A 14990-nucleotide genomic window follows, 5' to 3' on the forward strand; every position below is an offset into this window, starting at 1 on the left:
GGGGAAAAAAAAGTAAACAGCAGCATGAATGCCATACGCAGATGAATGAATCAGTGACCAATCAATTTGGGTTGGCCTACTACCTTGTTTGGTCCGTCACTTTAAATTTTAGATTAATTGTCAAGGTTTTCCCTCTTTATTTTACACTAAGGCTCGTTTATTTTCACAAAACTTCTCATCTAATTATTATAAAATTTTTAAATTCTCACAAAAATAAAATAAATAATTCAATTTTTTAAAATCTCAAAATAAATATAATATTAAAAAAATATTATAATAATATTTTATTCAACTTTTAATTTTTATCTCAACTTATCTCATTTTATTTGTGAAAATAAACGAGATTTTATCATTTATATTTGAGAGAAACCACCCCCCCCCCTCTTCGTCTTGAATTTTGTCATCTTTAATCATACAAACTTCTCGTCATTTTAGCATTTCCATCTTTAAAAATTCCTGCAAAACTCACACCCAAATATTTATGAATTTGGTGGCAAATGGAAATCCAAAAGTTACCATTTACCAAATGGGTTTCTAAAAGGGATAATGACTGAGAAATCTGGCAATGGATCTCAGAAAAGGGACATTAGGTTCTGCTTTAGACAAAGTGGCTGTTGAGTATTAAATCTGCATTAGTCAAAGAGCTGAGCATTGTTTTGTTTTTGACTACTCCTCATGCTTTTTGCTTAGAGGGATTATATCTAACATGGGAGTCGTCCAGACCATGTGGTCACATGAGATTAATTTCTAGCCATGTGAAAGCTGAATCCATGATATCAACAAGATATCCTTACTGACCAAGTTGCCCTTTTGAAGAGCTTCATCATTGGTGGTGCAGCATGTTAAGTTGTATGATATGGGTATGGGTATTCCTGTCATTCTGAGAGTGTTTACAGGTGGTAGATATCATAATTCGTTCCTTGAAAAGCTTCCATTAAGATTTGGACAGCTCTAATTAAGGCTAGACAGCTAATAAACATAGAGTAGTCTTTGGATTACTATATAAATAAGGGTAGGGGTTACATTATTTATTAGCACATTATCCCGGGCAGTCCTATGGCCCTCCTATGTCCTAATAATGGAGGGACAGCTGACAATAATGTGGTAGATTCACAGTCTGAACAATAAAGAACTAAATTCAACACAATTTACAGTCAAAGTTTAACCCTCTGATTGATCAATATACCATCTCATCATTTTTTTTTTTTTCAGATTTCAAACTTGGTTACTGAAACCAGAATAAATATACAAATATCGAAATTGATGGCCAGAAAATTTAATCGGAATCAGTTGCTCTTGTCTTGTACAGAGCAGAGTAAAAGGGTTTGAAGGACAAGATGTTTTAAGTACCTCCTGACCAGTTTCATTCTGCCACTTTTTTTAGGGAGAGGGGGCCCCAAAATTTTGGGTCTTTTTGAGCATTTAAAACAAGAGAGCTGAACTGCTGAAGAACTGTGCACAGTTTAAGAGGCAGCAAGCACTAGCAAGTGACCCGGAAAGGACTCCTAGGCACAGTAATGTCAATGTGTGGCTAAACATTTAGAATAGTGGGGGACCATACATTCACAATTCTATTAATATAAGAGATGATATTTGATAGGGAGAGAGAGAGAGAGAGAGAGAGAGAGGAGTTCAATCTGGTCTCATGCAATACCGAGCTGGTAACATGATCACTTCTGTTTTAATTACTACATCTCCAGGCTCTGTGCCTTAGCTGTTGGTATGTGTGTGTGTGTGAGAGAGAGAGAGAGAGAGATAGAGCTTTGACCATGACCAACTTTTTGTTAATTTAAAAGAAGTTGGGGGATGCCACTTTTGAGTAGGAATCTATATGTAGATTTAATCTCTCAGAAACATGGGCTTGATCTCATAATTGCGTGTAACATTTTTAATCCTGTGTTCAAATTGGTGATTTAGTTTAGCATTCAGGCCTGGCCCTAGAAGTAGAGGGGCTGCTTTGTCAAGTACTGCAGTTCAGGATTTTAATTGCAGATAATGAAGGTTTTGACATAGTGCAGTGGTTGTGTCATCTGCTGGTCATCTTTCTAAAGCTTATAAATAATAGACATAATGTTGTGGCAACTTATATCTCAAGTATTAAAGATATTGACGTCATAAATAAGGTCACAAGATGGATTATTTCAGGGTAATTAACAAAACCTATATCTATGACTATTGATATTTTTCTTTAGCCTTTCATATCTGCTGATATTATATGATCAACTATCACATGAATAATATTAAAAACAAGCACTTCCAATGCAAGTCTTTCAGAAACATGAGCCATTATAATTTATGGAAAGGGCAATTATGGTTGTCTTGGAACAACCTCAGACAAGGAATTCCCATTTTACGGAATGTATCACAAGGCAGACACATCTTGGTAATATTCCAACCAATACAAAGAAAGTTGAAGGGATTTCTTAGCATCCAGCTAAAATCCAATCACACTGAATCATAATGCATGAGATGCAGAATGCCTTAATCTGTAATGCTTTCAAGAGTTTTGACCATTATCTCTGTTCCCAATCAGATCTATTAAATATTTCCAAACAGCCAGTGAGAATGCAAATACCACAAGGAATCATGATCCAAGACTAGGGACAGAATTATGGCATTCTGCTGCTGCTTTTTTTTCATGTTGCTTAGGCTTATGGGGAGACTTTCTGCAAGATGTTTTGTACAAACATGTAAGACAGCCTTCGAGTTCGAGTAGCTAAGGCAGCATTCTTCTTCTGTCAAGAGAATGGTGTTTACTTGAAGAGTAACACTTGTACAAGCTGATTTAAACCTTGGAAAGAAAAATCATGGATGCTGAGGATGCCATTTTTGTTGAAGAGTAACAATCTGGTTTTGTTGTTATAAATTTAAAATTTTGCTATACATAAGCCGATATGTTAACACACTACTCATAATGAGATCCATTACAACTTAAAAAAAATGAAACAACAATCTATATTAACGTGGACTCGTTTGATTTTACAGTTCATCTCAACACATTTAATTATTACAACTTTATCAAATTTTCACAAAAAATAAAATAAACAATTTAACTTTTACAAATTCTAAAATAAAAATAATATTAAAAAAATATATTCTAATAATATATTATTTAATTTTTAATTTTAATCTCAACCCATCTCATATATAAAAACAAACGCTATTGATGTGAAAAGTTTTTGCATTAACTCTGTTAAAATGTATTTTAAAAAGAAAAATGCTTGTTGCAAGCGCCTGGTGCAAACGGCGTGCAAACGTGGAAACACTTGATGAGAGAGAACTAAGGAGAGAGAGAGATCGAGCTGCTGGAACTGTTGAGAGGGAGAGACCGAATTGATGAGAGAGAAAGACCTAGCTGATGAGAGAGGAAGATTTATTTTAAATCTGACGTGATATTGATGACTGTACGTCAGTTGTATATAACGACTGTATATAAAAAATTTGTTCTAAAAAATAAGACAGTTTCTCTTAAATTTAAAATACTTGCATCCGCTATCGATCTAAGCACAAGTAACAAAACTCGTGGGTTTGACAAACGAAAAAACCACGTATCATCAGAGAGGACCACGTCAAGTACTGCAGAGGGGTGAGTGTGTGTCATCAGTCATGGCATGTGACCTGTCCCTGCTTCCAGTTCCACCTGGAATCGTCCCATTTTAGACGGACAAAAGTTAGGCTGAGATTTTCAGAACTTTTTTTTCTAATTTTTTTTATTTTTTATTTTTGGGAAGACGTTAACAAGTCAGGTTCCATTCTGCTCCAAACCCGCGGGCGGGCCCAATTTCATTGACTGCCAATCCAGCCCAAATGAAACAAAATATATAATATTTAATCTGTCAATTTCAAGAGTTTTGTGTTTTTGTGAATGTCCCATATAATCTATATATATATATATATATATATATATATAGTATTTATTTTCTGCAATTATTGATTTCCTCTATACTCTGTGTTGTTGTTTTCCCAGATGTACAACCAAGTGTGAGGTATCTTTCCGACTTAAATTCAGAACACACTGTACTAAAATCAGGGTAAAATGCTTTAAAATTGCTCTGTGGCCTACACACTTGAACGTTTTGTTTTCTTTTTCTTTTTCTTTTTATCTCTATAGACTACAACTAATATTTTTACAAAGAAAAATCAAAACGTCATGGCGTTCCTGAATTAATTAGTGAAGAACGTAATTATAATGCAAGCTGGCTACCAAACACCATTTGTGACGATAATAATTGTTATTTATTATTAAATTATGACTCGTGCAACGAATTTTACATGCATTTTAGCATTGGCACCCATTAATTACGTAATTTTTTGGTTAAAGTTTAGCTAATAAAGGCATCTTGGTTGGTAATTTATGTAAATCTAACTCCTATGCATCCCATCTTAGGTATATTTTCCTTTCCTAGATGTTTTAAAGCTCTAAATGCTTTGCATAGTACTAGCTAAATGAAGAAAGATAATATTCCTCGTTTGTGCATCATGGCAAAGTAGAAAATGAATCAGCACAGCATTTGGATAAGAGAAATGCTACTATGTCACTCCAGTTATATATATCGCTCACTTTACTTTATTTTATTAGTTGGTTTAACGTGATTAATTAAAAAAATTAAAAAGACAAACATATATAAGAGGAGTAGAGGGAATTTAGAATTTCAATTTTTCTCTTTTGTATTTTTCAAACGGTATTTATTTTGAATATATTTATATTTTTTATTATCTTTTTCAATTTTTCTTTTAATAAACCATGTGCCACTAAGTACTAGTGGTGCCACGTCAATAGGACAAGGCGGACGGAATAACTAGAGTGACATAGCTGTGCTTCTCTTTGGATAATGTAGTTATAGGATCCTCAGGCCAATTAACTAGGGGTGGGTGAAATCCTTTAATTAGCCAAAGTTGTCGATCTTACACAGTCGATTTCTGTAGTACTTGGTCGAGCGATGATATATATTCAGTAACATTATTGGTCTTTTCGAAAGGAGTTGAGGAGACAGATCATGGATATAAATACCCTTAACAAATAACATAAGTAAAACTTGTACATAAATATTCTCACTTTAATATATCAGCTAGGGTTTCGTTTTCTCAAAAGACCATAGCTAGGCGCCTCTCTCTCTCTCTCTCTCTCTCTCTCTCTCAATCATGCCTGTTTCTTTGCATGGTCACCTCATGAAATGCTTTATATATGGGCTTCTCCAAATCATGAGGTGCTTACAGCAGTACTCAGAGATATTGTTTGTACCACTGTTGAATTTTGGAATGTTGCTGCTTTACTAGCTAGAAGTAGTTGGAGGTTTTGACATTTAGCTCAGGAAGTTTAAACATATATAGATCTGGTCCTGATACTTTTAATTTTGGATGCATACTGATGGGGGCAATTTTTTTTCTGTGAAATTCGCCTGGTGTACGTACGTGCATGTGTCTCAGCTTTCATTTTTCCTCTCAATTATGGAATGGTCTGGTTCTTCCCAAAATTTCTATTTTCTGTTGCATAGTTTAAGTTGACTGATTTTATGGAAAATATATGTGTAGCTGTGTTGTCTAAATATATATACATATATATATATATATATATATATTTGCAAGTCTATATTTTAGCATATACCAAGAGACTCTAGTGCTCATATAGAAGATATAGAGACATGTTATATTAACTAATAAATAGAGTTTTAACCTTTTTTATTTATAACGAATTTGAGTCCCACAACAATAGGTATACTGATATGCCAAGTTTACAAGCAGCATAACTCTTTTTTATAACTAATATTTGGGATCTCACAACAATACGAATTTATGTTTGGATAATGAGTTAAGATGAAATGAGTTGAGATGTAAATTGAGAGTTGAATAAAATATTGTTAGAATATTATTTTTTATTATTATTTTGAAATTTGAAAAAGTTAAATTGTTTATTGTATTTTGTGTGAAAATTTATAAAAGTTGTAATGATTAGATAGAATAAGATGAAATGAGATGGGTTGAGAGCCCCTCTCAATCCAAACCGAGCCTTAGAGCGTTCACATTGGATTAGGTAAAAGTCTAGGCAAAATTTAACTAGTCTCAACATTTATAAAGTCCCCACATTGAATTAGGCAGTGTTGTCTAAGTTTAGTTATAAGCTACAGTAGCTCAATATATTTGTTAAGAAAGAGTGAATAGACCATTAAGTGTTATATATTTCTCTCTGCTCGATATTTTTCTTCTCTTGCCTCGTTTGGTTATTAAAGCGTTGGAAGTTGAATAACATATTATTAGAATAAGATTTTTTAATATTAGCTGTGATTTGGAATTTAAAAAAGTTTAATTGTTTATTATATTTTATGTAAGAGTTTAGAAAAATTATAAACTTGTAATGATTAGATGAGATGAAATTAGATAATTTGTGTTGTGTAACTAAATGAGTCCTTAGAGTCAACAATTTAGGTTTGATAGAAGGAAAATTCTATACGCCACACTACTATTTCATTTTTATCCTACTATTTAATATGTGACATATTTATTACTATTAAATAATCATTTATTAGATGATTTTTTATCATTTAATGGTGATAAATGTACCATATCTTATATAGTAGGATGAAAATTTACTCTTAATAGCATTATGAGAAAGGGATTTTCTTTTTTTTTCTCTGGCCTCTCCTGTGCTTTTAATGCTTCTTCTACTCCTTTCTACTCCAACCTCGTCAGCTTCTTCTTTTCTTCTACTGCTTTCCTCTCAAGACTTTGTAGTCTTAGGGTGTGTGTGGATGTTGAAGTGAGTTGAGTTGAGTTGAGTTGAGTTGTGATGATAAAATATTGTTAGAATATTATTTTTTAATATTATTATTATTTTGAAATTTGAAAAAGTTGAATTGTTTATTATATTTTGTATTAGGATTTGAAAAAGTTGTAATGATGAGTTGAGATGAGTTGAGGTGAGTTTGGCAACCAAACGCACCCTTACATTACACACATTTTTAATTCATTTAAATTAATTATTTTGAAGGCAATTTTGCTTCTTCATCCTCGATTTTTAAATGAGTGCAATCAACGAATTTTAGATATTACTGTTAAATAATCATTGAAAATATAAGTGAAAATAATAATTTAATTAAAATGAATGAAATAACTGTTATGTTATTAAATATGAAACCATAAAATAAAGTGCACGTTATAAATTATGAAACTTAACACAAAATATATCTTATTTGATTACAAATTAACATATTAATGGTAGAACTGAAAAAAAGAAATAAGATAAAAAATAATAATAAAAATATTAAATTAATAATATTTTTTATTATATAGAATTTATATGGATAACCCAATATGAGATATATTAGGTTTTAAGTGAAATATATAAAAGACAAAATGTGTGATATTAGATAAAGTTTGAATAATGGGATAGATACGCCAATCCAATACTAATGCTCTAACATACCAAGTTTGTAAGTGACATAATTTTTTTTAACAATGAGGTACAAATAAATCAAACCTTCTTTGCTAGTAAAGTCTAATACCTTTGACACCTAGGAAGTCTCGATTAACATGAGATCTCAGCTTACAATCAGAATTCATACATCTATTTTGGCGAGATGGAAGCCTCAAATCTTTGTTAAGTGATAGTTTCCCTGAAATTCAACATTGATGGTTCTTTCTTCTTTAAAAACCCATATCAAGTTGGAGTGTTGTGGTACTTGTCAAGCTCTACATAAATCTTGAATATTCTGTTTGCAATTTGACATTCCTGAATTCTATTTGAATCTGATTGTCTTTTCAAAACTAACTTACAAGAATCAAAGACCTAGCGAGAGCAGATATTGTTGAGTATCGCTATAGACACGGGTTGCACTTCCATTGTTTCTGATGAAACTCAAATAACCACACACTTCACCTAATTAGAAGACTATCTTCTTTCTACACTTCCTGATCTTTGTATCGATTCTTAAAAGCCTTTGTGCATTGCTTTGCCATTTGCATACATGTCTAATAGTGTTGTCATCTTCAATACTTTCTCGAGACCATTGTACAATGTCATTACATTTTATTAAAATCGGACAAAAAACCAGTAAAATCAGAGGTACCAGTTTAAGAAGGTAATCAGTATGTAATCGGTTTTGAAAAATAGAAAATTGGTGCATACTGATTCGGTTCTAAATTGTAACACCTCGTATTTTAGTGTATTTTTACTGAATGATTATTTTTTATTGTTCAAAAATTTATCCTCTTATTTTAAAATTGGTTGGATTTTTAGTGAGTTTATTTCTACGATTTTAATTTGGTGAAAATTATTTTTATGTGCTTTCTTAATATTTATTTATTGTTATGCATTTAAATTGCTTTTAATATTTAAATTAATTACTGTGGGATTTAATTATTTCAATTTGACTTTACCATTACGTTTAAATTATTTTATTTAACTTGTGGTTTTAAAATCGTTTCCGTTGGATCATTTTTGTGACCCAAGTTATGAGGATTGGATCTCATTTCTTTTCCCTCCATTTTCTTTCCTTCCTTTTCTTTTCTTTCTTTTCTTTTTTCTTCTTTATTTTTCCCCTCCCCGCGCGCAACTCCCTCTCCCTCCCTCTCTCTCCGTTCGTTCTTCCTCTCCCCCAGCCCGCCGCCGTGCGCCGGCGGTGGTCGACACCGCCCGGCCGACCAGCTCCCCCTCCCTCCGGCGACCCCACCCCCCAAATCTCAGCCCCTACCTCGCCGCCGGTAGCCCACACGCACCCCACGAAGCCGCGGGCCACTTTCACGCCAGCGCCGCCGTGAGCCAGCGGTGGCCTTCACCGCCCACCCCATTGTGTTCCCCTGCCGCCGGCGACCTCACCCCACCAACCTCACCTCCATTCGCGCCGCCGTTAACCACCAGTAGCTTTTCAAAGCCGCGGCCACCTTTCGTTCCAGCGCCTCCGTCGCGCCACCTCCGGCCACCATCTTCCTACCACTTCATCCCCGACCTCTTGGCAACCCATTGGACCCAACCCCACCTCCGATCCGCCACCGGTGAAGCTCCACCATCTACATTTTTGATTTGGGCATTTTGGTTTTCTACTGCTCATTTCGCCGCCACCCACGGCAAACCATCACCACCATTGGCTTCACCGACCTCCCTTGGCCCTACCCTATCAATCTTGGGTCTTCGTTTGCCTCCGTTTGAAAGTTAGTATATGTGACCCACGGCTACAGTGTATTTTATACTGTGGTGTTGCTCAAACGTCGCATTTTTCAACTTCGTGATCCTTCGGAAATTGTGTTATTGCACCGTGAGTATTTTCCTTAAAGAACTTTCGTGATTTAAATATATTTTTGCACTAACACATATTATCTGTGAATTGGTTTGTTTTGCCGGACTGAGTCCGAGGAGTTTCGGGGGTCGGATGGATTGTGGACGGAGTTGTGTGTTTGTTTGCATTGTGAATTATGGTTGTTGGTTGTTGGTTATGGCTTGTTCATGTACATCGCATATTGCATGCATGATCATGTTTGTAAAGAAAACTGGGTTTTCGCATGATTGCATACATGTTCATGTGTTTATTGGAATTGGATTCTCATGTGAGTAAAAGGAAAAGAGACTGTAGGGATGGTGGTAAGCAGGGATAGTGGTTGTGTCCCGCCTGTGATTCCCGCCTATAGTGCTCTGTTAAGTATTCATTGTGTGTAAAGGAACTGTAGGGATGGTGGTAAGCAGGGATGGTGGTAGAGTCCCGCCTACGATTCCCGCCTACGGTGCACGCGATAGGGATGGTGGTAAGCAGGGATGGTGGTTGTGTCCCGCCTGTGATTCCCACCTACGGTGCACGCGGTAGGGATGGTGGTAAGCAGGGACGGTGGTAGAGTCCCGCCTGCGATTCCCGCCTACAGTGTCCGATAAATGGATTGTTTGTGTGAATCATTTTATGGGAAAATGTTTTACGGATATTTTGGGCCAAAATGAGATTTTCGGCGTGTGTTGGAAATAATCATTTTTCTGGGAAAAATGGTATTTTATGACTAAATGTATTTTGTCGTATTGTTGGTTGCATTAATGTATTTTTATCCCGAGAATTGTTTGGTTTATACTTACCTGTGGTACCATTTTATGGTATCGCAGATTTTGATGCAGATGATGATGACGAGCCTTAGCTTGGCTCCGTTGGAGGAGTGATCTGGGATTGCTCCTGTTTAGTGAGTTATGTTTTTATCAATTTATGTATTTACCTTTTATATTATATTTGGGATGATTGTATATTTTTAAAGATAAATTGTGTTGAATATTTGTATTTAAATTTCTGGTACTTAGTTAACTTATTTATATTATCCGCTGCGTTATTTTATTTGTACACTGTTGCATGTATACACACACTGGCACTTCGTTGGGATGTGTGACCGTGTTGTCACCATCCTGACGTCACGATTCCCTTGTTTTTTGTACGTGGGAGTCGGGGCGTCACATAAATTTTGTTCAAAACCGGACCGGTTACACCCCTTCGTTTGGTTCCTTGACTGCACTCAGCTCAGCTGAGTTGAGTTTAAATTTAGATATCTTCTAATATTCAAACAATTAACTTTTAAATCACTAAACTCATCTCAACTCAACTCAAAACCTCTTTACACGTAAAATCTACAATATTTTTCAACTCAACATATCGTTACACGTAAGATCTACAACCATTTTCAACTTCCTATAAATATATCTAAATTCATCTTAACATTCAAACATATCTAAATTTATCTTAGGTGAATTCTATATAACTCAGTTCATTATTTCAACTCACTATTATTTATAAAGAATTTAATTCAATTCAATTCAACTTAACTTAACTCAATTTAATTTAATTCAATTCAATTCAATTCAATTCAACACAACTCAAAATTCCGACCTAAGTATTTGCTTTTTGAGATTTGTCTATCATCAATCGCAATATAAAAGCCGAAAGAGTCGGTGCCAACCCTTTAACACAAGTAGGTGCACGTACGCCTTCTACCGAAAGGAATTACAAGATGCGTTGAAAGGACCATAGCAACAGTATAATGATAAGCCACAACTACTTCTCAACGCGTCACCTAAAGTACTTTCGTGGGACAAAAATAACGACACACCAAAATATACACATGATGTGTGTATATATCATTGTTCTACCGTTTGAAAAAACCCACCAAATTTTATTATTTTTCTAAATATAAAGAGTAATTAGCAAACCCGAAACCAGAGACAGTATGTCCATGGCTTCAATGCCTGAATTCATATACATTTTTTCTGGGACCCGCTGAGGGAAACGAGGTTAGATTCTAAAAAATCTTTCGTGGGATCAATCTGTACGTTGTTGATCTGTTCAACATATCCACCCTCGTCATAATCCGAACAGATAGGAACTTGGCAGGGAACCCAAACGACAACCGTAAATGAATGGTCGCGATCGGTTGCGTCATCCTAAATGATGGTATACACGTACGTACAGCTTGCTAAGGTTCATGTCTAGCTATCACCAATAGTTGACCGATCCTTAATGAATAACGTCACAGTTGAAAAATTTAATGAATTTTTTTAAAACTTAGAAAATGTCATAAATGGAACCTTCATGGCAGCCGTCCTCCTACGTACAATAATATCACCGTCTTGTCCGGTCAGAAAAAGGCGCCGAAGCTTCATAACTCTCTGGCACATGGATGGTTCCAGCCTCCTACATACTATTATCAAATTCCAAATCCACGATACATTCGTGTTAGTATCGATTTTATAAATTCCAAGGTGCGTTTTTACCATTGATATAAGATAAATTAGATATCAAAATTAAAAGTTAGATAAAATATTATTAGAATATTATATTTTAATATTATTATTATTTTATAATTAAAAAAAATTAAATTATTTATTATATTTTATGTGAGAATTTAAAAAAAATTATAATAATAAAATGAGATAAAATATTTCTTGTATCCAACCGAAATCTAGCTCAGTTTGAATATCAAAAACATATCAATTAATCTCATTTCATCTTGTCATTATAATTTTTATAAAGTTTTACATAAAATACATGAATAAATAATTTAATTTTTTTAAAATTTCAAAATAATAATAATATAAAAAAAAATTATAACAAAATTTTATTCAATTTTTATTTAAAATTATCTCATCTCGTCTTACTACCTAATTCTTACCTAAATATACAAATCTCACGTAATTTTTGTATAAAAATAAATATTAATTCTCATGAATCTGGTGCACTTCTTTTATAAAAGGAGATTCTTACCATAAAAAATTACTTTTTTTTTTTTTAATAAAACTTGCTATTTTATAAATAATTTGCGCAAAACTTACACCACCTATGGTTATTAGTTCGAACGGAAGGAAATGAGAAGCGGAGAAAGATGGATGAAGAAGATAATTAAACATGTCGTTATCAAATTAGAATCAAATCCCAGAAAGACTGCAAGTTCCAAAGATCACTTAAAACAGACGACAGTCGCAGAGTAGGGATTTCGATGCCATATTACGAGCAAATCTAACAAATACATTCACATGCAAGCTAGCTGTAGCTAGCTTTTACCTCACGTACTTTGTCTCAGGGGATAGAGGAAAAACAAACAAAATAAAAAACAAAATAAAAACGGTTTGATACTTTTTTTTTTTTTTTTTATCTCATCGTTTTTGTGTTTGAGATAATCTCATATATAATAGCTACACACAGAGATGTTGTAAAATCTGATCAGTTAATTCATTCTCTGAGTTCAAATCTCATTACTGATCACTGTAGACTTGTTTTGAATCATGGAATTCTTGCAGTGGGCAATTGCTCCTTGAATAGCGTTCTGCAACTCCTCCATCGACGACGTGTCAGCCTGGTTCATCCCTCCACCCTTGCCCGTTCCCATATACCGGCCGGTTCGATTAAGAACACCCGAATGACTCGGCGAGGACCGCATCGACGATGGACAGCTTGAAGCGCAGCTTCTCCTTCGAGGGTACCTCAAATTTCCCGAGAACGAGTGAGAAAATCCACCGCCATTTTCTTTCCTCGTGCCTTTGCGCGATATTTCCGTGTGTTTCGTAGATCTCTCCGCTGTCTCTGAGAAAGATACAGTGGCAGCAAGCGGCCTTGTAGTCGTAACTCCTCCCATTTTCTGCTGTTGCTGCTGTAACTGTTGTTTTTGGGAGAGTTTTTCATACAACGGCTTCACTTTCTTCAAATACTTCCTAACAACCTCTTTAGCCGTAGCGCTCATTCTTTTAACGGAGGACGCGGATACGTTATCCTGGTCACGGTTCTTCGTTTCTTTTCGGAACACGGACGAAAATCTCGAGAGCGAGAAATACTTGCTCTTCTTGATCTGGTGGTTCAAATGGATTTGACTCTGGAGGGTAGGATTATGAAGGCGGTTAAACTCTTCGTCCTCGGTGACCGAGCTGGGCCTGGATGAGTCGCAGTCGACGACTAAGACGAGGTCGCTGTTGAAGGAGGAGTGGGAGTCGTTGGAGCTGCCGGTGGAGTCGCGGGAGGCGGTGGTGGTGGTGTCGGAGGAAGAGGAGGTGCTCGAGGAAGCGAGAAGAAGAGTGCGAACCATGGAGAGGCGGGGAGAGAGGTGGAGAGGCAAGAGCTGGCCTTTGTAGAAGAGCTCGTCGGCTGGGCAGAGATTGGCGGAGGATTTACGAGGGGATACAGAAATGGTAAACTCGAAGTCCGAGGACGAGGAAGAGGAAGAAAACGAGTGGGATGGCGAGGAAGGGAGGGTCTGGGATTTGGTGCTTCTCTCTGTTCTCCTCCCCATATCTATCCTGCAGCTACATCATCCGTCTACGGAGAGAGAGAGAGAGAGAGAGAGAGAGATGAGTTTGATTTGAGGGCGAAGTGGTGAGGGAACTGGCTTAGCTAGAGGGCTGTTTATTATAATATTGGTTTGCAGAATTCCACGCGCATGGGTGGGGCGTGTAGAAGACGTGCCTCCAGTATTGGTGGTGCTTAATGAATTGGGGTTATGGGCAGGGGCAAGGCAGTGTTTGGTTTCTTTGTGCGTTAAGTTTAAACAGCTGGTTTTGGGAATTGGTGGATCTGGGATTCTGATACGGGTCACATGGGAGTCTCTTCTCGACTCTCCCTGTGATGTATACGTGTGATTCAGGCTTCAGCCGTACATATGGTGAGGTGTACGTGCCTTACACGTAAAAGGTCGGCTTAGAATTTTTTTTTTTTTTTTAAAAGAATCACATTTTATTCATAATAAAAAACATATAAATTTGACTTAAAAATTCAGTTACATACGTTAATTGCTCTCCAGCACACTTTCGTGACTGATATGATTTAGTCCAGACGACAGAATTCTAGAGACTTAGGTCTAAAGGATCCGTCTTGCACAACTCTGTCATCGACAGAGAAATAGTAACTAAATGACAAAACCCATACTCCGACTATGCAGAGTAGGGTGCACCAACCCCATACACAGCCTAAGCGGAGATGGGACATCACACCGTTCGGACCAAGGTCCTAAGGGACAACATTTTTGGATTTTTTATTTTTTCAAAAAAGAGAAACAAGATTCGAAAATAAAATACAATGGAAAAACACTGTAACACAGAAAGGGCAATGCTCCACGCGGCTGCGCAGTGCACGCGCCACTCTGGGAGAATCTGACGACCGATCTTGGAGGTTCCAGACTCACAGACCCCAATGGCGCCGTGTGTGACGATGGCAGAGGGCCTCCTGGCGTCGCAAGAGAGCCACTCGCCGAACGTTTTTGAGATCTTTTGGCCGCGCATGCGAGCTACTCGCTGCTCCGATTGGCACCACCTTCGGAAGTCTTGAAGATCGACGACTGGGCAACGCCATGGAGAGGCGCGTGCTGATCTATAGTCGCCGGACATCCAAGATCCGCGACTCTCCCTTATTTAGCCTGCAAAACACAACAAAATACAAAAAAGAAGAACACTACACAAAGGGGGCGGTGGGGTAGGGAGGGAGGGGGAAGGAGCCGAAGCTCCCACCCCCTCGAGACAGGTCTGTAATGAGGGCATTTGGAAAATCAATCTTCAA

The 14990-nt window shown here is 36.4% G+C and overlaps 1 protein-coding gene across 1 annotated transcript; it reads right to left on the reverse strand.

The window, feature by feature from the left end:
* Window positions 1–12347: 12347 nt before the first annotated feature.
* On the reverse strand, window positions 12348–13875 carry LOC121247531 (probable membrane-associated kinase regulator 1). The gene has a single exon (XM_041145882.1). It carries the CDS (start codon window positions 13729–13731, stop codon window positions 12694–12696), a length of 1038 nt encoding a protein of 345 aa, XP_041001816.1. The 5' UTR covers window positions 13732–13875; the 3' UTR covers window positions 12348–12693.
* Window positions 13876–14990: the final 1115 nt, after the last annotated feature.

This window comes from Juglans microcarpa x Juglans regia, chromosome 1S, assembly GCF_004785595.1.
Source record: "Juglans microcarpa x Juglans regia isolate MS1-56 chromosome 1S, Jm3101_v1.0, whole genome shotgun sequence".
Taxonomy (NCBI): domain Eukaryota; kingdom Viridiplantae; phylum Streptophyta; class Magnoliopsida; order Fagales; family Juglandaceae; genus Juglans; species Juglans microcarpa x Juglans regia.

Coding starts and splice junctions, on each gene's coding strand:
- LOC121247531 (XM_041145882.1), bottom strand. CDS start 13,731: ATGGGGAGGAGAACAGAGAGAAGCACCAAATCCCAGACCCTCCCTTCC.